At 35.6% G+C, this 26,571-nt stretch overlaps 3 protein-coding genes across 5 annotated transcripts; all 3 read left to right on the top strand.

The window, feature by feature from the left end:
• The first annotated feature begins 736 nt into the window (after positions 1-736).
• Positions 737-14,952, top strand: LOC105278517. Of its 2 annotated transcripts, XM_011337670.3 has the most exons (6): positions 737-1,040; positions 5,719-5,933; positions 9,007-9,139; positions 9,493-9,626; positions 9,965-10,166; positions 10,620-14,952. In XM_011337670.3, the coding sequence occupies exons 1-6, from the start codon at positions 974-976 to the stop codon at positions 10,730-10,732; spliced, it is 864 nt and encodes a 287-aa protein (XP_011335972.1). In that variant the 5' UTR covers positions 737-973; the 3' UTR covers positions 10,733-14,952. The 2 variants fall into 2 exon arrangements, with proteins under 2 accessions (XP_011335972.1, XP_019886971.1); XM_020031412.2 differs by lacking the exon at positions 737-1,040 and having other exon boundaries at positions 1,062-5,933.
• Positions 14,953-17,020: 2,068 nt separating this feature from the next.
• Positions 17,021-20,669, top strand: LOC105278509 (trypsin). Its single transcript, XM_011337658.3, has 3 exons — positions 17,021-19,765; positions 20,072-20,203; positions 20,374-20,669. Exons 1-3 carry the CDS (start codon positions 19,715-19,717, stop codon positions 20,608-20,610), a joined length of 420 nt encoding a protein of 139 aa, XP_011335960.1. The 5' UTR covers positions 17,021-19,714; the 3' UTR covers positions 20,611-20,669.
• Positions 20,670-20,828: 159 nt separating this feature from the next.
• Positions 20,829-25,573, top strand: LOC105278501 (probable chitinase 2). Of its 2 annotated transcripts, XM_026968927.1 has the most exons (9): positions 20,829-21,800; positions 22,034-22,147; positions 22,701-22,901; positions 23,175-23,334; positions 23,662-23,758; positions 23,836-24,042; positions 24,350-24,547; positions 24,750-24,878; positions 25,045-25,311. In XM_026968927.1, exons 2-9 carry the CDS (start codon positions 22,084-22,086, stop codon positions 25,309-25,311), a joined length of 1,323 nt encoding a protein of 440 aa, XP_026824728.1. In that variant the 5' UTR covers positions 20,829-21,800; positions 22,034-22,083. The 2 variants fall into 2 exon arrangements, with proteins under 2 accessions (XP_026824728.1, XP_019886844.1); XM_020031285.2 differs by lacking the exon at positions 20,829-21,800 and having other exon boundaries at positions 21,982-22,147; positions 25,045-25,573.
• The last annotated feature ends 998 nt before the right edge of the window (positions 25,574-26,571 follow it).

Here is a 26,571-nt window from a genome sequence, read left to right on the forward strand (position 1 = left end):
ATTGTAAAATTTGCAGTTGATTCACTATTATGAGTATCAAATAAATTCAAAAACTTGAATAAATTCAGAACGACCGAAAATTTCGATTTTGTTTAACTTTATGATCTAATTTCCATCCTTATAAAAGTCCATAATTTCACGAAATAAACTTTCCTCAAAATCGATTAATTTACCTGCTTTTTATTAAGAAAAAAAACAAGCCTTTCTTATTATATCTATCAAAGAGAGAAAAGACTCCACATTATTCACGCTGTAATTCACAAACGAAGCGCAAGTCTTTCCTCGATTTTTTAAGAGAAATACGCGGGCTAGCGATTATCGAAATTTCACTGTGAAGAAACTGCAGCCCCATTATGTTTCATCATTCATGAATGGTCAAAGTGACCGGTCAGAAAGGGAAAGGAACCGACAAGTTCCTTTAATCGCAGAACATGGAAGGTTCACAGGGTTTGCCCCAATTCTTGTATCGATGACATTTGCGTTGGCGGTCCACGCTCCAGTTTTACGCGACGATCAACGACCCTATCGAATGCAATTGATTCGATATTTTCATCGGAGCGACCGCGCGCGCGGCCTCGGGATCACTTAATAAACCGGAAGGTGTCCGGTCCCGCCTCGCGTAGACGTCGCGGCGCTGGGCGCCGCGCGTCGTCGCGCGTCGTCTCCCACGTTGGCGTCGCTACCCCTCACTCGGTGGGGAGGTCAGGTCGGTCGAATGGGAACGGGTCGGTCGAACGATCGAAAGGCTCTGCTTCTCGGCTCAGTTGTAGCGCCGACTCCCGGCATACACGAGGTCGCGTCGTAGTTTAAAGGCACACTCCGTACAAACGTAGACACACGCACGCTCTTACTTCCGTATCACCGCCTCGCCTCGCCTCGTCTCGCCTCGCCTCGCCTCGCCTCGTAGTGAGCAACAGATATTAACGTGCACGTTGCCGTAGAAGCGTACCCGAAAGACCCGTTAGAGAGCGAAATGCAACGTCCGGCCGCCGGTCACTGGAGAAAAATCCTACTCGTGTACATTTTGCAATTATTTTCATGTAAGTGACGCGAGCGCGGGCGCTCGCCCGTTTACCCCTTACTGATAAGCGACATCGCACCCTCCCTACGCGCGCGTATCTCGTTTCCCTTTGTGTACCCTGCTCCTCGTTCCCCAAACGGCTCCTTGTTATAAAGTGGTGGATGGCGCCGGCAGCTCGAGCGAATCGCCCGAATTCGTCAGCTCGCGGGTGACGCTGGCCGTCGGGCGTGAGCTCGCCGTCCGATCCGGGCCGCGTTCGGAAGCATCCCTCCACGAAGGACTCCCGAGACCCAACAATTGAGTTTCGCGTCCGCCAATTTGTCGATCGACTTTATGACGATTTCTCATGGTGGATGAGGAAGATTCCGCGCTTTTCTTTTCTTCCAATTTATTATACGCCTCGGCGACCGAGCGTGAAATTTGTCTGGGTGACGTCTCCTCGAAACACGTTAATTGAAGAACAAATTTGTTTTTCTCCTTTTGCCTACCAAGGTTACGAGAAGCTACGTTTTCATCATTCGTCGATTATCGATTATCTAGATATTTCTGTTGAAAAAAAATCGATTCTGGACTAATTAATCTGCGCTTCTTTGTGCGTGGATATTGCCTCAAAAATAATCGCGTTTCTCATTTTGCGATGCAAGAAATGACGTTTTATGGGCAATACGCTTAATATTGTGAAATCTTCTTGCTGTAAAAAATCAGAAGATATAATTAAGGTGTTGAGAGAGAGAGAGTTCAAGCGAATGGACACAATGTCTAGTTGTTCCTGTGAAACTGTTGCATTGTTTCAGTCGACGACTGATGGATGCTGCAAGTTACTCACCACACGATTCAGCGTTCTGACATTATTGCATACTTTGCATTTCGTGACGTATGACATATGCCTCAGCTTAATTGTTCAGTACGTCCGTACGTGCTTCTGTGATGGAAAATAATTCCATTCCATGTTTCATGACATTTTCCGGAGCGCACGTACGCGGCGATATCGTAATAGACTTATTAGTCTCGCCGTTTGTTTTATTACATGCTTCTCAATCAGTCATTGTGAAAATTATGTAAATTCAATAATTGTATTTACTCAGGTAAAAAGTACTGCAACTTGCATTGTTTCTCTAATATATATAAGCTAGCTATTGTTTTCAAACGCGAAATAAAATTTGGACATAACGTTCTGTTTTTTGCGACTGTTTAAAAAAAAGTTAAGCCGAGGGATAATGCCAGTTTTGCAAAAACTTTAATGTCGAAGTGATTCGATTTATTTGCTTTCTGTTTTTCGATATTTAAATTGGCAAAATTGAATGGACAACTCTTCATCTCGTAAACATAAGCTTTTACCATTGACGTCATAAAATACTTGCAATGTATTGCATTCACGATGAATCTTCAATGGTTACTGTTTACTTAGATACACACACGCATACACATGAAGATACACATGTCAAAAAGCGCATGAATGAAAATCATACTGTTGCAAAAACGCTTGAATCATCTAATTTTTCGCTAAATTATGCTACATGCATGTTTTAGGACATTTCATGGCAATCGTTTTAAACAGCAAATGTTTTCGTCACGAAATGTCATAAAATCAAGTCAGTTCTCTCGTGATAAATACCGACGTGACTCGATATGACCTACTTTGTATTCGTATCGAAGCAACATGCATACAATATAATACTTGAAATAATTATAAAGTTAAAAACGTGAAAATTTGCGAACGTAAACCAGAAATTCATACTGCATTGATAGCTTTCTGTCTACGTTAAAAATGAAGCCACGAGGTTTACATCGGTCGATTATCGAATGAACCATTCTTTGCTTATAGTGGATCGATAATACGTTGCATAAAATACGCACATAAGAGCATTTTATCAAATGTTTTGCACAATGCGTACAAGTACCGTACAAGTCAGGCTACTGTGAAGTGAGAACTGATTCGCGCTCGACGTGGTGGATAATGTCAAAGGAAATGCCCGACATTGCTGCTTCCCGAAATTCCGTCAGACAAAAGCCCTTGATAACGGTTTGGTGCTATCTTAATCGTTAATCGCAAGTCCTGCTTTCGGAAATTCCCCAATCTTCAATAATGGTTTGCTCGAAATTGTCGAATCGCTTATCATTGTCCAGATCTCATAATAAAAGTTGGAGTAATTTGTACAGACTAACTGTTAAAGTCTGGCGATTCAAAGGTTTAGAATTATAGGCCCTTGCGAGAGAGAAAGTCGACTTGCTTAATATTATTTACGAATTTTTTTAACAATGTTTAACTGAAAAATCATATATGTATAATTCAAAATAAGGAAGATTTGTATACAATATTCAATTATAACGTATCCATTGTTTTGTTCTAGAGCACGTAACAACTTAAAATTAAAGTCAAAATAGATAGGAATTGTATTATAATTGTATTATAATTTACGGTACGGTAAAGATAAAAATGCGGAATAATTTTCTTCACCTTTTATGTAATATAAAATAGGTGTCATCAAACATGCAGTATGTGATAACGTAAAATTAAAATATCGAACATTCAAATTAAACTAAAAGGATCAATCAATCGATTCAATTAAAATGGCTGAAAATACGATTACGTTTTCGGTTATTTGAATAGCGCGACTTTAAAAACCGTTGTGGTAAAATCCAATTATTTAGCTATTTATCGATCCACATGGAACTACCTTAAACGTATTTATATAAGAGAAACCAAACTGTGTTAAACCATAATGATTCCATTCTAAATTTGACATGAAACTACATACACGTACAGATACACATATACACACACCAGGGAGAGATGGAGAGTACCTAAAAAAAAACTATTGATATAAAAGAAATTAAATTATAAGCATCTTTTATCTGTTCCGTTGCATATTGTTTCTATAGATCAAATTATCGTGAAATTTTATTTTTCGAAAACTCTCTTTTAGAAGACTATTTTTCAGTTTTGATGAAACAACGCTTGGATTCTTTTATATAAATCAGGAGCGGAGGAGTGGTACACAAACCACACATTTTTCTCATTTTATAGAAAAACGAACAAGAAACGAAGGCATTTATGTAAATCCTAAAGATTCAGTTACTTTAAAGAGAAAAACTGTTGAGAAAAAATTACCACTTCACATTACAGCCAATGTAAAAATATGTAAATACACACTTTCAAGTTGCCGTGAAGAAATATCCTTATCTATGTATTCTCTCACGCTATTTCATTCAACAGTATCATTAAATTATTTGAAATAGCACGTCATCTGTGAAATCCAAGCAAATCAAAGCCGAACAGTCGTAATTGTGAAGAATTCGCGTAACGACGTTAAATGTCGACCGTTCGGCTTTAAGTGCTCGTTGAAATATTACTGGACACGCGCGTGGAAAATCGCGTGGCATTAGCATTATCCGACGACACGATCGACCTCGAAAATAGGCCTCTTGTCTCAAAACGTCTCGAAATAATATAGCGTGCGTGCGGCAGGGTAACGCGCGCTTTCATTCTGATCGATACAGTAACACCTCCCAGCAACAGGGCAGACTGCCACAAGTAGTTACGGTTGGCCGAGAGACCACCGTTCTTCCAGCTGCTGCTGGATAAATCCGTTCGCTGTCGTCTCATCGTCGCGTTGTTATCATTCTCATCAACATCGAACGCAATCCCTGATTTCCATCCCCCGGTCTTCACCCGATATTCGAGATGCCAGGCACCGACTTCTATCATTCCGTAACGACGTGCGAACAGCTCGCGGTACAACAACGGTTTGAATGGAATTGAATTGAAAGAAACATGAAGTCCTTCAATATATAAAAACCGTCCCAGATTTTTCGTGCTTTGTGTCATGTATTAAATCCGTAACCTCATTCAAAATAGCTTTTTTTCGCAGACATGTTGAAACAGTAACGCTCTTGCAGCTGTAAATTATCAAAACCGATGTTTCTTAAGAATTCAGCGTGAATTATCGGATTGCGAAGGGAGGAAATTTTGGATTTTAAATGAGATCTATCTTGACGTAACTTGAGATTTAGTCGCACGTACGCGACACACCCTGTACATGGTCTAATATGTAGGTCTGTGGGTTGTTGGGGCAGACAGGCAGCACTCAGAGTTAACTTGACATACTCGATGCTGATAGAACATCACACATAGAATATGTATAATAATATATCATCATGAAATATGCAGAATATGCCTCATGATTTTCTATCTTAAGAGTCTTGATTAATTTTTCCATCGCGCCATAATTCCCTGACACGTTTAAATATTTGCAGAAGTGGTAAATGATGAAACTGCTAGTAGCAGAATAGCATAAATAAATAATGTTTGTACTCAATAACGATGTTTTAAATAAAACTAATCTGACAATCAAATCTGTCGTAGGAAATTCAAATTAATACAAAATATCAATGCAATATTTTACAAATGCATAAAGCCTGATATGTAGAAATATATTAGGAGATATTCGCGTTCAATTCTGAATGAAAAAGTTGGTTTTTCGAACTTTTGTATCATGATTCGCATTGCTGTCGTATAGATAATTAATTAATTAATTAATTACAAAATCAAAGTATGTCAAGAAACGTCTCACGATGCTTGCTGTCCCAGAATAACATTTCGCGTGAGCACGATACGGCGATTTGTCGCGTCTCTCATGATTGCATATTGCATTTCGATTGCCAAAACACACGAACGGTGATTTCACGATTTACAGACGCGACACTGGCGCAGATGCACATGAGTGTGCAACTGATTGCACCGCAGTACGTAACGCTCGGTAGTACGGCCATCCTGTTCTGCAACCATACGGTCTCGGACGACTTGCTGCACAAAATAGAATTTATGAAAGGCGAGAAGAGGATATTCCAGTACATAAAGGAGAGAAAGCCGCCGTATATCGAATCGGGTGTCGACGGCGCCAAACTGCAGGTGAGCGAAATAAAACGTTCGCGCGGGAAGAATTATGATTTCTGACGTATCGTTTAATATATCATCTTCCCGGATTTCCTTATTTTATTCCTTATTTTATTTTATCTCTTCACGTTTTACTTTTAAAAGACAAATTATCGACCATATGTGCGATGGAGTTAGGTTAGTGGTGGAGTTAACAAAAAGAATATTACATAAATGTGTAGAAACAACGTGATTTATCTCTGCGAGAAGAGGTTCGTGATTTTCACTTTTCGATTTCAATAAATTCTTTGACGAAAGTGAAGATCTGATCATCGGCTTCGTCAATACTTGGATTCAAGTTTTACGTTGATTCATGTTCTAATTTCTTAACATAATATCTTATCTTAAGAGCATAAGTATCTTAGACACTATATTTGGCACGTCTCATTTTTGCTTTGAAGTCCATAATTATCTCGAAGGCACATCTCGTCGCGCCTCCGGGTTCGCAGGTTCGATAACATTTCTGCATGAACTTTATCTGAAATTTACTCGGTTAAGACTGATGCACTGACCTTTGCATCTTAATTCAACCATACAGCTAAATGTATCCTCGTTTCTGTATATCGTCATTTTAAATATTAACATCTAATAAATTTTTATTTTTGTACTGGATATCAAGTCTGTTTAGACAGGAGGTGCCAATGTATATAGCAATATCAATAATTCAATAATCTAACTTAATCAAAATGATGATTTTTGAGTTGTCAGTAAAATAAACAGACGTTCTTGCTGACCAAAATATGTTCTAGATGTTCTCCACGAATAACATTGCGGAATTTCGAAAATCATTTTTAAATTTATGTAGTTATTTTAACATTTTCGATATTTGATCAATTTTCATACTTGTAGATTAAATTTTATTTTAAAATGTAGAAACTGTAACTTGTGTCCCACGTTTCATCTTTTTAGAATTTAAAGACTCCAAAATACGTATACATAATGCTATGTCTGATTTAACTTATGAACAAATGATACATTTATCATATTAGTATTAATAAAATATTAATGAAAGTTCGCGCTTTTGACGAATTTTAAATTAAAATAAATTTATTATTTATATAAATTTGCCTTGATTTATTAAATATTAAACGTATTTCGTACGTTTCTATTAAGAACATTTTGTTTTTTTCTTACGATGTTTTCACATTTTTTCATTATGTCACATCCTTGTTTACATGATAAAACAATATTCTTCTTCGATGCGTCTGACATTATTACGTGAGCCGTGCGGATAAAAATATAATCTGCTCTGTGTAATTGTCGCGTCGATACGATCTATAAGAACAACGTCGGTCGTAAACAAAACTCCAAAAATAACTAGAATACCCTTGATAACGTTAGATAAAATATCCAGAGTCCTCCCCTTTCGCCAACGATTAAGCGGGCGAAGCTAACGCATTTACCTAAGGCGTAGTCTTAATCGACACAAAGCAAAGCTATTTACGTACGTGTATATGCACTCCGCCACACAAATACTCTCTCCTCTTTGCCAGCGACATCATAATCACAACACGTGGCAGCGCAATTCTTCTCGCAAATTTTTTTGACGTTCAAGGATGGAAGCGTAATGCGGATGAGTGATCTATTGAAAGAAGAAAAAAGAAGAAAAAAGAAGGAAAGAGAAACAGACGGAAAAATCAATACTTAGCGCTAACCCATATATGAAGCGCAATATCGCGAAGGCCAGCTAGCGGATATAGAGTTCGCACATTAGTAATGAGACTAGTGAAAAATAGAAATCGTTCGTATCGCGCGAGAATTGCAGACTGCTGATAACAATTAAGATACGGCATCGGTGTCGAAAACACCCCTCGTGCTTTCTTTTAGCGCGTCGAGAAACTTCACTGCACTTTAGATACCATCTTTTTATCCATCTCGTTTTCGTCAAAAGCGCGAGCTGACCGAATTACAGATTGTTCTCCTTGATGCTTTCGATTTTCTCCTTTTTCCGCGAATCTATTTAGAATATTTCAGGGACTTTCCTCCGTTTCCTTCTTGCCTTTTTATTTCACTGCTTTCGTAAAAATTCTCAAAAGTTGTAGTAGTATTCGTGTCTAAATTATCGGGATTCGCCTAATGGTTGCCGTTGAAAAATGTAGATATGGATGTGCGCGCGATAAATGAGATAATGAGAATAATACATATTTAAATATTTATTTATGAAATTTTAATTTATTGCAACCGGAATTTCTAGTCATCCTAAATAGCGACAGGTGAACTAATGTAGTAATGAATGTAATGTAATAACGAAGAAATTAACGCAAATTATTCATTCAGATTACAGAACTCATCGAATTCTCATTTTATAAATGTGTAATAACGCCTGCATTTGTAAAACATATCTATTTCCATGCAATTTTAATGTAGTCGATCGTGTATTTTACAATCAATGATTCCAATACAGACACACACACACATACACATATATGTGTATAGAACAAAAACAAAGTTGCAGAGCAAGTGCTTAGCCTTGAATTGAATTATTCAAAGTGTTCTGTATGTGTATTTTTAGTATTTCAAACAGTCTCATTGTTGATGTATCCACTCGATATAATTAAAATGGCTAGAAGAAAGGAATACAAATCTTAATCAAGCAAACGATCATGAAGATGCCTAATCTTTTACTCAAGAAATACTTTGATGTATTTAATTATCAAATTTAATTATCAAATTTGCCATAGCTGAAAGTGGTAACATATCTGAAAGACATGATGCAACATAAAGATGGTTTCATTCTCTCTCTGTCATATATGAAACTCCTCTCACAAACATATATGTAACTCCTCTCTTTCTCTCTGTCTCTCTCTTTCTCTTTCTTTGCCTAATTACTAAATTCGTAAGGTCTGCAAGAGGCTATGCATATGAAAAGCCACTGCTTCGCAGGAGTAAAGCTTTGAGAGATGTAATTTACGCACTTAGATTATCTTTGCAGAGAATTTGTCACTTGTGTCTCTTTGAATCTCGAGAAGAAATCTTGATTAAAACAGTGTGTCGTATGTCACGCAGTATCACGCTTCATGTCATAATAATCATCTCTATTCTTTTCCAGTATTCGAAGAATGGCACGACAATCAAATTGCACAATGTGCGTTTCGAAGCATCCGGTTCTTATACCTGCGGGGTCGCTATGACAACGCCCATTTATACTGCGGGCGCCGAACCCGTACAGATGAAAGTGATAGGTGGGTGAAAGTGACAATTCTGTAAAAAAAGTGCACGTCTTCATGTAAATTATCTGAATATCAATCATAACAATTTTGAATAGCTACACTGAATTTTAATGATTTTAATGATATAAAAGCTAGGAATGAAATTGGTTCTCGATGCAGTATGATCTTGAATTTAATGAAATAAAAACATGAAAATAAATTTAACATATAAATAATTAAATGAAGCGTTTCTACTATAGAACATTATAAATTGGGAAAACGGCTAAATATCAATAATGCATAATAATATAAAACTTATTATGTCTGTTGAATTGATTTCTGAATTGTATCCGAGTAGTTTCGATACTTCTTATAATTCCTTCTAGTTCCACAAGATGAAGATCCTGTCATTACGTTTGAAAAGAGCATGTACCTGGTTGGCGAGAGTTTGGAGGCCAACTGTAGCTCCTCGATCGCACATCCAGTTCCTTACATAACGTGGTTTATAAACGGAAAAGAGGTAAAAGACGACAAATACATTGTGTTTTATTGTTTTATTAATCAATTCAATAGAGATGCTTATACTCACTCTTCATTTTGTCACATTATTATTTAGTATTATTTTACAAATTCCTAAAAGAAAAGATACTTGATAATCTCGTTTACTTGAACACTTCTTTGACATAATTTTAACAAACATCATAATATGCTCTTTTACACGTTCCGTTATATGTGCAAGGATAACTTTTTGTTCTGTTTTCTTTTGTTCGTACGCGAATACTGCTGTTACTAAATTGAACTTTTACACAAACTTTAGAAAAGTTCTTCCGCCAATTTTATGATCGTTGATTTTGCCAGGTGGATATTAGTTTAGTGAATCATTATCCACACACGCATTATAAGGACGGTCTGATGTCCGCCACCGCCAGGTTGAAAGTGGAGGTCTCCGAGTTGCACGCCGGGCAAAACGGACATTTGGAGATCGGTTGTCGGGCAACGATACCAGATTTTCCCACATACCACGAGCAGTTTGCCGATATTAGGAAAGCGAAAGTGTTGGGTAAGTATCCGTATTGGAAAAAACTATCTCACACATGATAATAAATTTTATACACTGTTTTTATAAATAGCTGTTTGTGTATACAGCATAAATCGAGGTATCTCAAGCAAAATGTGCGAAACATCCTTGCTTCAAAGCAACAACTTGCTTTATCAAGCAACAATCTCGTAAAGAGAGATCAAAAATCATGTGCTTATTAAATTTAGTCTTACTATATTAAAAAGTAACATTAATAAAGTTCAAAATATGGTGCCACTATGAAAATAGTATACATTCTGCGACAATGCTTTTTTTATTTGCACATTATCATGTTTATATTTGTAACTTCGTTGTACTTGGTTCAGATTTGTTTCTTACGCAAGTCTCAACAATTGTTTCCTTGCTATAACGTACTAGTGATAAAATACGAGACTGATTTTTGGTCCTGATTTTTGTACGTGCAACTTGTTTCAGTGCAAATCATATCAGCGCCGGACGTGACGTCTTCCGCGGCGATTCTCGTACAAGAGCTAACGCTATCTATGATACTGTGCATACTGAGCGCAATGCACGAGTTCATTCCTTAATAAAAGTCAATTGCTCTAGGATAATTCGGCTGTAACATACGTAATCGTAAGGATATTAAGACGAAACGATGAACATAAGATCGAACAATCACAATGTCTTCCTTCGATATATCGAAATACACGGGGGCAGCGGTTTTATTGTCTTTGCAGAAGTTTTGTAAACTCATAGACGCGGCTTCTTCGTGCGCAACTATTTTCGATTATTGCTTATAAAGAGCGTCGTTTGTCTCGCGAAACATATCAATTCCTATGAGAAGCAATGTCCACATATCTGACAAGCTGCGTATCGGAAAGCTGTCTCTCTTTCTTGCAAACGGACATATTTCAATCATATGTAGAGTATATTACATATTCTAAATTTTTTTAAGAATATTGGAACACGTGAAATATAAAAATGAGAGACTTTGCGATGTACTTTGCCAAAAAACGCTTGAGTACATAATATAAAATAATATATATAAAATTGTTGAATTAGAATTTCTCTTGAAGAACATCTTTCTCTTGAAGAAATGAGATTTATTTAAATTTAAAATAGAAAATACACCTCCTCATCGTTAAATGCATGAAGATTCGAGTTCTACATTAATATTGAAATGCCATAAAGATTCGTATATTTTAGTCCGAAAAACGATACAGTTTTCCGATATGAGTAATATAACATTTCATCTAATCCCGCCTCGCCGCTTGGGAGTACGATGTTTTTCAAGCTACCGAATATGTTCTTGTTATTGCGCGCACATTTTTATAATGGCCATACGAAAGATTTATGAATAAAAAAAGAATTGCTTAGATTAGAATTGATCCGGTTTCATAGATTTTTTCATTAAAAATATTCTCTTAGCTTAGTTCTTCGCAGTAAAAGTAGAGCCACGTTTAATATTACTCGCAAATACGCGCGAAGTAATTTTATTCTTTACGCCCCGTTTCACGATATCTCGACGAAATCAATTATCCGACAATAATTTACAAAAGCCTCAATCTTCCCGCGTAAAAAAAATAGAACATAGATTAGATGAATTTTCATCGTCATTTTTCACCGTTTATTCATGAAGCTTGACACTTCATCGATAACACATTACATGCGAGAAATTCAAAGCAAGAATGGCGTATCTGAAACATGGTGACACTTAACATTAACAAGTACTAATATTAAAATACTTTTGAACTATTTTCCATACTTAAATAAGTTATTATTTAATACGTTATATTAACGACGCAACGAGTTACGACCATAGGAATACTTCCGCCGTTATTGCTTTGTTTCTTGCTATATTTCATGTACTGTGAATACTGGGGGAATATATAAATGAAACGGGACGTATGACACGCAGTGTTACATTACGATACTTCCTTCTCGGTGTGTATGTTATTAATGAGGCAAGCTTGAAAAACACTGCAGCAAGCAATGGCGGACTGGCATATTTAGAGAGCTGCGAGAAACTAGAGATAACTAGAGGCACTCGAGTCAGAGTCTGGTCAAATGTGACACTCAAGTTGATCGTTGTCATATCCAACGATTAAGAGATACAATATTACATGATCTCCTTTTACTTTTAATTTACTCGTACGGTGTAACCCGGCCGGGCTGCTATTATTTGCTCTTTCGTTTCTTCGAGAAACGATGCGTCACATTAATCTTGTTGGGGGCCGATCCGAACTAGCAAACTCTGGCCAAAGTCTGACTCGACTATCTGTAGGAGTAGCAATTACGGCCGTCGTGCTTACGGCCAAACTTTTTGAAGTACTATCAGGCGCGTTACTCGCCGATACGACGCGACATGCGAAGGACTTGATGCTAAGGGCTTGATGCGATACCATCTCAACTGTGTCAACGAGCAACGGTTTGCCATGATAGGGGATTACCTTCGTCTGTGTTTACAGCTCCTCGCTGGAAATATTGATACTATTTTCTCTGCTATTGGTAATAACTTTAAACAGCCTTTAATATATTGGCTATAAATGTAAGAAGAAAATTTTTTATAATCGTTTGATGTAGCTGTGCGATTAAGCTGCGTCTGCGGAACGCGCCTGGGAATCACGAAGGATTATCTCGACGAGTGTTATACTAGAGTGAGCGCGAAAGGTGCTTTCCAAGGCTTTAGCGTACTAAAATGTTGAATTAAGATAATCGGGAAAAGCGATAAAGCAAAGGAAGCAAAAGGAGTAGTCTATCTAGAGAGATGGATAGCGCTTTAGATCGAGTCTTACAATACACGTAAACCCGTAGTCGAATTACGACTAGGTGTACGCGCAAGATTGAATATACTTTCTGTTACGATTAATAAGAAAATAAGAAGGCAGACTGCGTAATGATAACGTAATTGTCATCGTAGTTAGAGAGGAAGAAACGCTAGGGAACAACATTGACTAGGTAGTGCTTTATAGACTAAAAGAGTATATTTATGATTAACGAATTTTTAATGCGTATTTCTCAGACTGCAACTATTTGCTAAAATTGAGCAAAATAACATACAGTCGCGCGCTAACTTTTACACGCTTTCAAACTTGCAACAAATGTACACTACTTTAGAATTACTTTTTTTTACATTTACAACGTAAGCAAGCATCGATTGTCGAAGCAGAGTTTGAAAGCTTAGTAACGATATTTTAATTAAGAAGTGCCTTCCTTCATATTGTCTGTGCAAATTAGAAAGCATCTCAAGTAGATTTTAGTCCGCCTGGCGGCACTCTTTGCTTGGAAAGCGAAATCACGACATTAAAAATGGAGAAGAGGAGTCGCTTTTTAACGATTTCTCCTATTCTCTGTCTCTCTCTCTCGCTCTTTCTCTTTCCAAAATTATTCTCATTCATATTAGCGTTCACTCTAGTGTCGAAAACTCGAAACTGAAATAGTTCGAATTTATAGGTCGCTATTTCACGCTGCACTTTTTACGTATAAAATTAAGTAAAAGAATTCTGCCATTCTCAATTATTCTCATTCTATCGTAAATATAATATTTTCCATGTACATTCTTACATGCAAAGTATTATATTTTTACACTGCTATAAATAAAGTTCATTCGAATTTTCTCAAATCATTACTTGATCATGCATAACAAATTCCATAGAGAGTTTCCGAGAACGATGCGTTTAATTTTACCTCAAGTGCGAGAAACAAAGGGAAGGATAGTAAGAAGTGCAGCTGGAAAGAGCAGACCTCCTGGTATACATGGAGAAGCGGAAAACAAAAGTCGACGGAGCGTAGCACAGAAAATGGAGGATCCCGCAAAACTTTTACGGCGGCTCGCACGCGAGCCACGATGCTCGTTGTATCGGTCGTTCTAATATCGTGTATCTGCCCGATTTCCCTGGTGACCGGCAGTGAGGTGAGAACAACGCCAAACGAGTCCACGGCCGACCAAGTGAGCTGGCGTATCGTCGGCGGGGAGATCACAAGCATCAAGAATTATCCGTTCCTCGTACGCGTGCGACGCGCCCATTATAGCCCCCTTTACCTTCGACCTTTAAGGGATGTCAGTACCCTCTCACGCAATGCGTACCGCCCACGCTTAACGTGGTAGGTTCTGCGTAGGCGCGTAACGTGATATAATTCTGACGCGAAAAAGGAAATATGTGAAGTCACCGGCCGGGGGCAAATCGCGGACGTTTTGTTATGCGATATCAGCTTGAAAACTGACGTGACAAAAGGTTCGGCGATACCCGCGAGTGGGGTGACATTTTCTGAATAGTGCTTTTTTCAGTGTTCTGAAAACGACACTTTTCAGATCGTTTGAGTATTTTATCAACGAGGCTCGTAAAATGATGTAACGAATGTGAAAATCTTGTATTTAGTAATTATGTCTGTATGTATGTTCATGTGTGTGTATGTACGTATGTCTGTATGTATGTATATGTGTTTTAAATATTATTCTCTTAATTCAACCGTGATTAATTCCAGTCTATTTTATTTTAAAACTTCTATTGCTATTGTACTTTATATAGTCAAGTTGATGGATATTGATTGTGTGTTGACATGTAATCAATATCCAAGTAAGTACACAAAAGTTAACAAACGTAATCAATTCCAAATAATTAAGTATTATCTTGAAAGATGTGAATTTTACATTGTAAAAAAGACTTATAAAAATTGCATTTTACTGTCTGATGAGAAACAGAAGGTGATTAAATCAAGAATTAAACTTTGTTAAATGATTCGCTATTAATACTTGACATTTTATTAAAAATAATAGAAGACGTAATAAAGCAGAGTAATCGAATAAGAAGAATCGATAAGTGTTTAATTATTCGTGGAACTGAGATTTAAATGGTCTCGAAAACGTCGCGTGTATGCTAGCATTCGATCATTGAAGAGCACAAGGAACGAAGGTTAAGGGGGCAACCGACTCGACGCGGACTCGGCGAATCCGAATTTTTCAAAGTCAATTCCTCTTGTTAGGTCTCGGTGCAACGCCGACACTTTAGTCACTCGTGCGGAGGCACTTACGTCGCGCCTAGGTTCGTCCTGTCGGCCGCCCATTGCATGATCAGGTGTGTGTCACAAGACTGCGTTTCGCGTTTCAATGCACTACGTGCATCACGGAAGGTGGTGTAGTCCCTTTCTAGCCGGGGCTTTAGCACTCACAACCCTATCCGTTCGTTCTATACACATAATTGCCAACGCGGACTCTTTAATCTGCGGATGCATAAATGAGATTTAACACTTGGACTACCCAACTAATTTTGAGCACGAATCCATAATAATGTCAATTTTATTTTTTACATTAATCAATATTGCACAAATGATATTCTATTTTCATTCGGTGTATCTATAAATAATGAATAAAATTATTTCTACTTGAGTTATTAAAATATCACCTATATATATACTTGACAGGGCAGCTTAAGTGTTAAATAAAGATGTCGGGAGGGTATTATAAGAGACTTTCTCTTGAAATACATCCTACGATTAAACTGTCCACGTAGGATCACGCGGTAAAAGGGAGGTGAATATTCCGTGTGAAGTTTTCGGTATGTATAAAAATGCATACGTTGAAAAGTGTGAATACAATGCACGCTACTTCTTAAGCTTTGTCTTGGTTGATATTGACTGTGATCTTTTCAATTTAATGCAACTATGTATAAAGTGTCGATCTCGTGTTCTTGCTTATTTGCTTGTAATGTATTACTTCTCAAGATTTGTGTATAAACACGTATATAATTAGGAGCTACGCGATCTGTTACCAATTTCTAAAGGCTTCCGTGGCCAGCTATAATTAGGAAACACTGCCATATCGTACAGCGAATTTATTATCTTTTCGTACTTTTCTGTGATACTGCTTACCATAAAAAATTGAAGAAATTTATATATACAGGATGAGGCACCTAAATATTTAAAACAGGCCACCTGAATATCTCGGCTGTTATTGATGATAGAAAAAAATGTGTCAGACCAAACTTGCATGGTTTCAAGGGACACATAATTTGTTCTAAATAATTTTTTATTAGGTGGACGCGTAGAGGTCATATGAAGGTTCAACTTCGTTATTTTAAATAGTATGATATGTTTTTTTACGTACCATCTAGTAGAGCGTTTAAAGATGCGCACATTGATCTACGGGTCAAAATCATTCAAGGTCACTGAAGGCCAACTGCAAAGGAAAATAATTTACTTTATATTGCCTAGAGTTCTCTGCTATTAAAAATACTGTAAACTCAGAAATGAAAAGGTTCTAGCCCTTAGAAATTTTTTCTTTTCCGAGAAGTTCTGAGTTGTTGATATCTATATTTTTTATATTGCCTAGAGTTCTCTGCTATTGAAAATACCGTAAATTCAGAAATGAAAAAGTTCTAGCCCTTAGAAATTTTTTCTTTTCCGAGAAGTTCTGAGTTGTTGTTATCATTATTTTTTATATTGCCTAGAGTTCTCTGCTATTGAAAATACCATAAACTCAGAAATGAAAAAGTTCTCGAGTTTAAAATTTTGTTCTTCTCAGAGGAGTTCTGAGTTGATGATATCATTATTTTTTATATTGCCTAGAGTTCTCTGCCATTGAAAATACCGTAAACTCCGAAATGAAAAAGTTCTAGCACTTAGAAATTTTAGCCTTCAGTGACCTTGAATGATTTTGACCCGTAGATCAATGTGCGCATCTTCAAACGCTCTACTAGATGGTACGTAAAAAAACATCATACCATTTAAAAAAACGAAGTTGAACTTCATATGACCTCTACGCGTCCACCTAATAAAAAACTATTTAGAACAAATTATGTGTCCCTCGAAACCATGCAAGTTTGGTCTGACACATTTTTTTCTATCACCAATAACAGCCGAGATATTCAGGTGGCCTGTTTTAGGTGCCTCACCCTGTATTTGCGTTTTATTGTAATAATATTAATTTTAATGTGATAACAATGTTTTTTTGAAAAGCTTTATATTTCTATTTAAAATGGATTAAGTCATATATGACATGTATGACTTTGCATAATTTTATACTTAAATCTTTAATTTAATATTTAGAATTATCTATATATATAATTATAATTGGAGAAATATTTTTCGCGAATATATAAAGCATTTAGTCCTTTCGAGCTGTACAGATTCACATAAATTTTAAATGAGCTTTCCTCGTTTTAAACAAAAGCGAAAAAAGCTTTAATTAAGAAAATATAAATTTCTTTATTGAATGTGAAGAATTCTGGTATTCTTATTTAAAGTATTCTAACTTGTTTTATTTCACGTTTAAAGAGTTTTAAAACTTCTATTTGAAATGTTTGAATCTATTTTCTAACATTCACACTTTTATTATATTTATATATTATATGTATATTGTTAATATATGTACCGTTTGCTTCGTATATGTAGAACATTGAAAATATTCTCATACGATAAAATTTTCTTGGACAAAACGAAAATGTTCTTCACTTAAAAAGTTTTGGAAAGCTGAGGAAATGACCTTAGCAATCAATCCTTTGCGGAGGGATGTATATGTTTGATCTAAATCTTTATAAAATTAAAGTAAGTTTCGTGAAAGAGAAAAAAGGGAAAACGGGAGAAGAAACTGAGATATAAAGATTAGTCAGATATTCTCGGGAATATAATTGTGCAATTGTGCAAAACAGCGAACCGAACGCTCTGGTAAGATATTTTAGGATTACACCACGCACGAGGTATTAGTAGCCGTGTTTAACCTCCTTGCTACTGCAGATATTCGTCTAATATTTGTTGACGAAAGAGAAAGCGAGACTTGTGTTTGATATGATATTTCGTAAGAAAATCATGTCCTGACAAGATATAATTCGCTGCCATTTGTGAAAAATCACACAACTTGTTAAAGTATCAGCTTATTCTTCCAACTATCTGTAATCCAGTTTGAAAAACCACGCATTGGTTCTTTCTAAAATTGTATTATTTATTTCAAAAAATGATAAAAAGATGTATCCGTACGGATCAATTGTGTAAATCCGGAACACATCCACGAATGGTAGCCAGTTCATATCACGTATGTGCAAACCACGTGTATGGAACACACACATGTTTGGATTTATATTTTCGCTACTAAATGGAACCCTCCTTTGGACTAGGTAATGACAGTGGGCGAATAGAACTGGCAAAAAACCGAATTATTATAATTATAATAATTTAATTGTATCAGACTAAGAATATCGATGGGGTATAAGATATATCATCGATATATCGGGGTCTTTCGATAGCGGGAAGTTATCAGACAAAACGAGTAAGCGTAATTCGTTCTTCAATCTCGTTCTCTCGCCCGCTGTGCGATTTACGTCTCGTTTCGTTACGAATCTGTGAGTAGACGCGCTGTCTAGAGTACGTATTTCGTGAGTAACGAGAAGGTTAGCGGCGCTAGATCCTAAGGCAATGATATCTGTCGCGATATCTATCTGTGTATCGATTAGCTGTGTACTAGCGGTGATGTACTACTCGCGCGAACGTAGTTTCCGTTTTACGAGTCAGCTCGGCCGCCCGTGATTGCACGTGGAGGGAAATTGGAGCACAATCGGACACAATTCACACGTTTCTGCAACGAGACTAAGTACACGAGATATTCTGAAAGAGAAATTTAAGAGAACAAGATAGATCGAAGAAGTGTAGTAATTAGAACACACAATACAAGAAGCCTTATCTGTAATGATGTATGACAATGATATATTCCTATTCCAGTACATAGACACAATACATATCCCAAAATTAAGTTTTACATAGATAACGGGCAATCTTATTAAATTTTTATTCTACTTTTTATTGTCTTTGAAGGAATACGCTCAATGCTTAAATCCATTATTCAACCATCTTTATTTATTTTCGTCAATAATTATATTAACTTTATAGATAAAGTTTTTTATTTATTTGTTAAATAAATACAGAAAGCGTTAAATTTTTTATATTTTGCTGATGAATAACTCGTACATATTTAGCAAAATATTGCTAAATATCATTGAAGCTCGTTATCTAGGAATTCTTGAATTCCCGAAATTCGTTTAGCAATATATTTAACAATGCATAGACACAAGGCTAACAGATATACAAGATAATCTTAACAAAACAAAAAACAACGATTTCCTTAAATTCGCGTCTGATTGTGCCTCACCTTTTCTTACCGCTCCAACGTTTATGTGAAACGAATATGAACAGTTAATTCGTCGTTGTTTAAAGACGGTCACTCGACGGCACGTGGGTAGCGGAAAATCCGCGTCTGTTCTACGTGATCGCCGGCGCGACCTACGTGTATCTACCAAGCTGGGGTTCCATGCAGATGGAATTGATAGACAAGACATTGCCGCACGCAGAGTTTCGATTCTCGGACATGCGAAACGATATTGGATTGTTCAGGGTGACTATTTATTGCCGTGTATATAATTCTGTGTCGATAATAAAGTGAGCAAACCTTGTAACCACCGCGCGCGGCCATTTACTGTCATTCGTGACCCCTTTTACAGCTGAAGAGACCCCTTTACAGAAACGCATACGTCCAATACGTCGTGATTCCCCCGAGATATCTTACGGATATATACGAGGTCTATATGGAGGACTGCGTCGTAGCTGGATGGGGTCGGCACATACCTGGTTCAAATGTAAGTTGCTACAAAATGCTTCATATAATAGATGAGTACACAGTTGAAAAAAATATAGCCCAACAGAAGCACTTTGCATTTTTCCTTTTTTGCTAAAATTATTTTTTCAAACATGGACTGCGTAACAACACTTTTGTTCAGTGCATGTGCATAATAAAGGATTTGGCTAATTGGGACAGAATTATCTTAGATTTTGTTTAATATAATATTAATTATTTTTATTGATTAGTATTCATCATTTTTTAATATGTATCATCACTATAATTTATCATTCATTCTCTTTTGTTTCTTTATTTCTTTATACAGGAAGGAAGTGGTACGTATTTACGACACGTTCGGATTCCGTTAATTTCACCCGACAAATGCCTTATGCCGAATGTGCATGAGAAGAAACAATTATGCGCCGGTTTACCAGAGGGTGGTCGCGATGCTTGTCAGGTTGATATTAAACTGTTTAGATTTCGTACAATCAGGTCTTGTAAAATCACAATTTTCCTCAAAAATTTTCATGTTTCTCAGTTTGTTCAAAAAATCAGGAGCGAAAAATAATATGAACGATAAATCTCGTATTATTCCGTTAATGATAAATGTATGGTACGTTTTTTCAGGGTGACAGTGGTGGACCATTGCTATGTAATGGAATGCAAGTTGGCATTGTCTCTTGGGGAGAAGGATGCGCTCGTCCTAATTCGCCGGGTGTTTACTCTCGAGTCGATTATTACTTGCAATGGTTGAACGAGACCATTGTTCGAAATGGAGCTTCAAGATATTTGCTCCAACGCACAATAATTAGTAATACGGCGGTTATATTTATGTTTTATTGGACATACTGGTCAATAATATAGTAATATAGTTACTGTACGTCCATGAAAGCTATCAAATAAGAAATTAGTTATTTATAATACATGTGCATTTCTGTGTGTATTGTAATTATGAAAAAGAATTTGTTGTTCTATGCAACCAAGAAAAAGTTTCATAGGAATGAATTTCATGGTAAGATAGACGACTCCAGGATCCCCTTAAATGGAATTGAAAATAATTGAAGAACCTTGATGCCGATCGTCGGTATAATGGAAACGTTCATCATTACACGATGAATTTCTCAAACTACGCAAAGTATCGTAAAATTATATTTTTAATATTATTTCGTCGGTATTTTAGATACAACCTTAACTAGCTCGGAGAGCTTCATATACAATATATGAAAAAATTTTTTGTCCTACATTTTTTCAATTTACTATTTAATGGAAAAGAAGTATCTTATTCATGTAAAACTGGCAAATTTAAATCTACGTCAGAACATTGTCGTGAATGCCATCCTCTCGCTTTGCTTTATTTACATTTTTTATTCTAATTATTTAACTTTCTTCCTTTCTCCATTTTTCCTGTTTAGAGCGTCCTATTTTATTTCTCTTCATGTTCTTATAATCCTCTTTCTACTTTATCGTAATCTACCTTTCTGCTCTTTCTCTACCTTGTGCGTCTCGTTTTATTTCTTTATGTTTTGTTCTTTTGTTCTTTTTTTCTTCTTTTTTTCTCTTTTCCAAACAATATCTATTTATAAAGTATACGTAATTTAAACAGATTATAAGAATATAAGATGACATGAGATTATTTCAAAACTTCACGTGTAACAAAGCAAATTTCCGGCAATATATAACAGGTTCTGAATGCATCCTTCTCGCGATTGCAGTTCTCCTCGTCTCTCGTTCGAGAACAGTTATGGGTGAAAGTGATTTGGTCTGGCTTTAGGAGTCAGATACGCGCGCGTATCTGACTCTTAAAGTCAGTCTGCAGTTTGCAGTTGAACGTAGCGGCATCGGTATTCTGTGTTAGCATAAGTATGTTGTGTATTTCACGTTTAAATAATTGAGAAACTACTTGTGACAACAGTAGCAGTAACATTTTAATATTTCTTACTATTATTTCCCATTATTAGCCTGTTATTGCAGATCAAAGAAAAACATTGAACAAAATTACGAAGACAATTAAACTAGACAATTAAACAAAACTACGAAGGAACATTTCAGAAATCGTAAACCTCTTAATTTACTCTTAATTTACTTAAGTTAGAATTGCAGTGAATAATACTTAACATATATATATATATACTTAATATATATATATATAATAAAATAATACTTAATATATATATAATAAAAATATGTGATAAAAATTGGCGCGACAATTCATGATTTCTCGAACACGGAATTTTAACATTTACTGTACTCAACGTATTGCAAATATCTATAACGAATACTATTACAGTTTCTCGTACGCGTAAAATATATCGCACTGAGGAAGTTCAGCGCACTACAATGTCCTTCACCGACGTGGCATTTCTACTCACGATTCTACTTTTTGGGATTTACGGTGCTCACGGTAAGTTTGTACATAATATTGCTCTATTTGCGATTAATATAAACGTTATTTCATATTAATAATGTAGAATATATAATATCACACTGTACTCAATCAATTATGTTAATTCCCAACGTTTACGTATTCACGAGCGAAAGTAAAAGCCGGTATATCGAAGAGCGAGGACGCGACATTTCATAGAGCTCGCGAATGTATGTATAAGGTGTCCCGAAATTATCACGTCGCATTCCTTCGTCGATAAATCTTAACTACTTTGAAATGATTAATAATGAAAATTGTCTTTCACAATCTTTTGATACGAAATAATTTTGTATAATTAATTGTTAATTTAAAGTTCTGTAAAAGTTGATTATATGATTTGGCAATCAAGTTCCTCAATTTATATGTATTCAAGTATAATTTACTAAATTAATTTTTGTCCAAGCATTTATAATAATAACTTATATCGTGAGTAATTAATGCAGATACAAATGTTTTGGATTCTCTAAAGAAAATTAAAGTCTCCTAAAATATAGCTGATGTAATTCCATACATTTTAAATGCATTTTATTAGGGCTTTCGAGACCAAAACATGACAAAGTAGTCGTTTGTTACGTTGCTTCCTGGGCAGCTTACAGACCAGGAAACGGTGCATTTTCATTAAAAGATCTTCGTCCGGAACACTGCACCCATTTAATTTACGCATTTGCTGGCATAAATGCATCAAACTGGACAATAAGAAGTCTGGATCCTTGGGCGGATATGGAAAAGGAAGGTAATTACAACCTCGATATGAAATCAAACTTACATCTCATCACGTTAGTGTCTTTTCAAAAATCACCGTAAAAGATTAATGAATTAATTAAAGAATAAATAATCTTCTAAACTTATTAATGTGAGACTGAAGTACCAAATTACAATAACTTACAATTGTTAAATTATGCCAAAAATAAATTTCTGCTTTTGTTAGATTTTCTTAACTCAATTTAAAAATCATATAAAACTCAGATTGTTCCAATATAATTTGGAAAATATCTATTGATTATAGAAATAGGCAACTACAGAAAAATGACAGCACTTCGCAAGCAAGGCCTGAAAGTATCACTCGGCATCGGTGGATGGAACGAAGGCAGTGCAAATTATTCGATGATGGCCTCATCGCCCGATCGCAGAAAAACATTTATTGCTAGCACCGTCGAGTTTCTCAAGTATGTTCATTATTATAAGTTAGATATCATGTGTATCAGCAATACACGTTTTCTTTAAAATATCAAAACAGTAATAGTTCAGAAAATCATAAAAGATACTTTTTCTAAAAATATCTTTTATATGCCGTATAATTAATATTGAAAAGTATGTATTATAAAATATTAAAAGTTTCGATATGTATCGAATGAAAGTCATTTCTCTTTAATTTTAATTTCTTTTCTTTTTATTATTATTTATTTTATTATTTTATTATTATTCATTTTCATTCCTTCTTATTCACATTTTGATTGTGATTTTCTTTCTAAGAATTGAATTTATTGCGACAGGACATACGGATTCACCGGACTAGATCTTGATTGGGAATTTCCCGGCAGTCGCGGTGGTGCTTCGTACGACAAACAAAATTTTGTTAGCCTCGTGAAGGTACGAGTATCTTTACCAATTTGTCTATTAATTAAGAATATGTATTTATTACAGCATTATTATTCGTTGCACTGTAGGAACTAAGAGATGCCTTTGCAGAACATCGCTTTTCATTAACAGCAGCTATAAGCGCGGTCAAGCGCACTATCAATGAAGCCTACGATATTCCTGAGATTTCAAAATATCTTGATTACATTCACGTGATGGCCTATGATTATCATGGAGCGTGGAATAAGCAGGTTCTTCCAAATTCACCATTGCGAAGCAAGGATAAATTAAGTGTGGTAAGAAACACGATTTTCAAATAAAATTATCAAAGTACGTTTATATACATATATATAAACTTGTAATCTCAGTAGTGTCATTTAGATTGTATTGTCTGTTAGAAATATGTTATCAAGAATATTAATGGAATAGTGCACTAGGACTAGACTTATTGACAATTTATGTTCTTATTGCGCAAGATATACGTTATTTAAAAGACATCAAGACAAAAATGTTGAAAGAAATAAAGATTAAAAAAGAATTAAGATTAATAAGTGGAAATAGAAGGAAACACATGTAGAAGAAAATTATGTAATCAATGTTTAGGAAGATACCATTACATATTTGTTGCAACAAGGGACCCCGGCTGAAAAACTAGTCTTAGGACTGGCAATGTACGGAAGAACTTTCATTTTGACTAGTGTACCAGAAACGCCTAAAGTAAATCCGATTGGTTTGCCCAGTCTGGATAATGGATTCAAAGGACCTTACACATCCGAAGACGGTTTTATGGGATTCAACGAGGTATTTAACTAATTATTTTTCACAATTCGTAAATTTTATATTTAATTGCAATTATAGCTTTTTCTTCTACTTTTTATAGTATAGTTGTAATCTCGTAGTATAAAAATGCTGATAGTTTTCAAAAATACGTAATGTGTGTAATATAAAATAATATAAATATATTGTATAATATACTTTAATTAATTAAATATTTTCTGTGAAGATTTGCGAGACGTTGGTAGTAAACCCGCAAAATTGGACAACTGGATGGGATGAGTACAGCAGTACAGCTTACGCAATTAAAAAAGATCAAGTTGTAGTTTATGATGATCGCAAAGCGATAATGATCAAGGTATTAATTGTGTAATGTATCTTACTAAAACTTACATTATTTTCCTCACAATTTCTAATTTTATTTTCCTATTATTTCAAGGAGAATTTCTTCCTTTGCTACATTGTGTTTCCCAAAAATATGCGATTTGGTTGTACAATATTATTAAATGATTAATCTTTTATAGGTGGAGTACGCAAAAAGTCAAAACTTGGGGGGCGTTATGGTTTGGAGCATCGACACGGATGATTTTCGCGGCAAATGCGCATCGCTTCACGGCGATATGAATCCGATCGATGGACGTGATTATCCTCTTATGAGATCGATTAACGCGGCTTTGGCAAATAATACGGCACCACCCGAGAAGAAAAAGGATCCGAACTCGTCATGTGTGCATCTGCTTTCGAGTGTCGTGCTTGCAGTATTCATTTCGACAATCTATCTCTCTCTTTAATTATTATAAATCTGTAAGTTTTGTCGTATATAATTAACAAATAATGATAATTGACGACAATCATTATCTAAGATGAGAAAGCATTAGAGCGCGCGTATGTACACGTTTATAGATTGTTCCTTGAATCAATATTTAAATAATAAGATTGTAATTTTACTCCGCGATATAACATATTGTCTTATATCTGTGCGCGTGCGTGTGTGCCGTATACAAATCAAAAGAAATTATTTTTTAATAAATAATAAGAAATATTATATATATTATATTATTATTGCATTTGAATGCAAAATACATATTGTTTGCAATAATATAATGACGAGATATAATGTTAATAGAGAAAATGTGTAGAAAATCTAATAAGAGAAATTATATTTTCATGATTTTGGTTATATAACCTTCCTTGAAACTGCACACGGAGCTGTATTAATAATAGGAATACGATTTTAATTCATGCACAAATTCGAAGGAGAAAGTTTATTCTTAGTTATTTTAAGGTGGAAAATTTTGGATTTAGTTATAACTAAGATATAGATCGAAAATTTTTATGAAATAAGGACGTCGTGAGATCTAAATTACGCATTAAATTAAATTATGCTACAATTATTTAATAGAATCTCGTCGATAGGTAAAGTACGACATCATAAAATGGCCTCCGTTTAACTGTACATCCTACGTTACTTAAATATTACAGGAATTATAAATAATTACAAGGGATATAATTAATATAATACAACTAGCTATGAAAAGTTATATTATATACAACATACCTAGCGATGACTGTGCTTTCGATGCTGATAAGAAGGCTGAAGTAAGCGAAGCCAGATTTGCGAAGAAGAAGTGATCTCGTTCGATCTCCGGCACACAAAAACGAATCGTTCGCGAGCCTGACATCAGCTTGTGATAGCGACTGTACGCGACGGTAAACGCACTCCGCCACTTTCTCGCGGCACATCCGTGGTAACATTTTGCGCATTGGATCTGTTTCTCGAGTGACAACGGATCGTGAAAAACACGGAGCAAATCGAACACGACTGCAATCCGCCGCGGCGCGTTTTATTACTGGCCGCCATTCAAAGTGTATCGAAGCGCTGATTGCGATTCTCGAAGATCGAAACTATGACATGAACCTAGTCGTAAAATAATCATAAAAGCAAAATTGGAAGTATAGTATTAAAAATGGTCGATAGACAATGAATTAATCACAATAATTCTTTTAATTTTTCAATAATAAAAATGATAGAATACGGAAATAATTAGAAA

Source organism: Ooceraea biroi, chromosome 4, assembly GCF_003672135.1.
Source record: "Ooceraea biroi isolate clonal line C1 chromosome 4, Obir_v5.4, whole genome shotgun sequence".
Classification (NCBI taxonomy): Eukaryota; Metazoa; Arthropoda; class Insecta; order Hymenoptera; family Formicidae; genus Ooceraea; species Ooceraea biroi.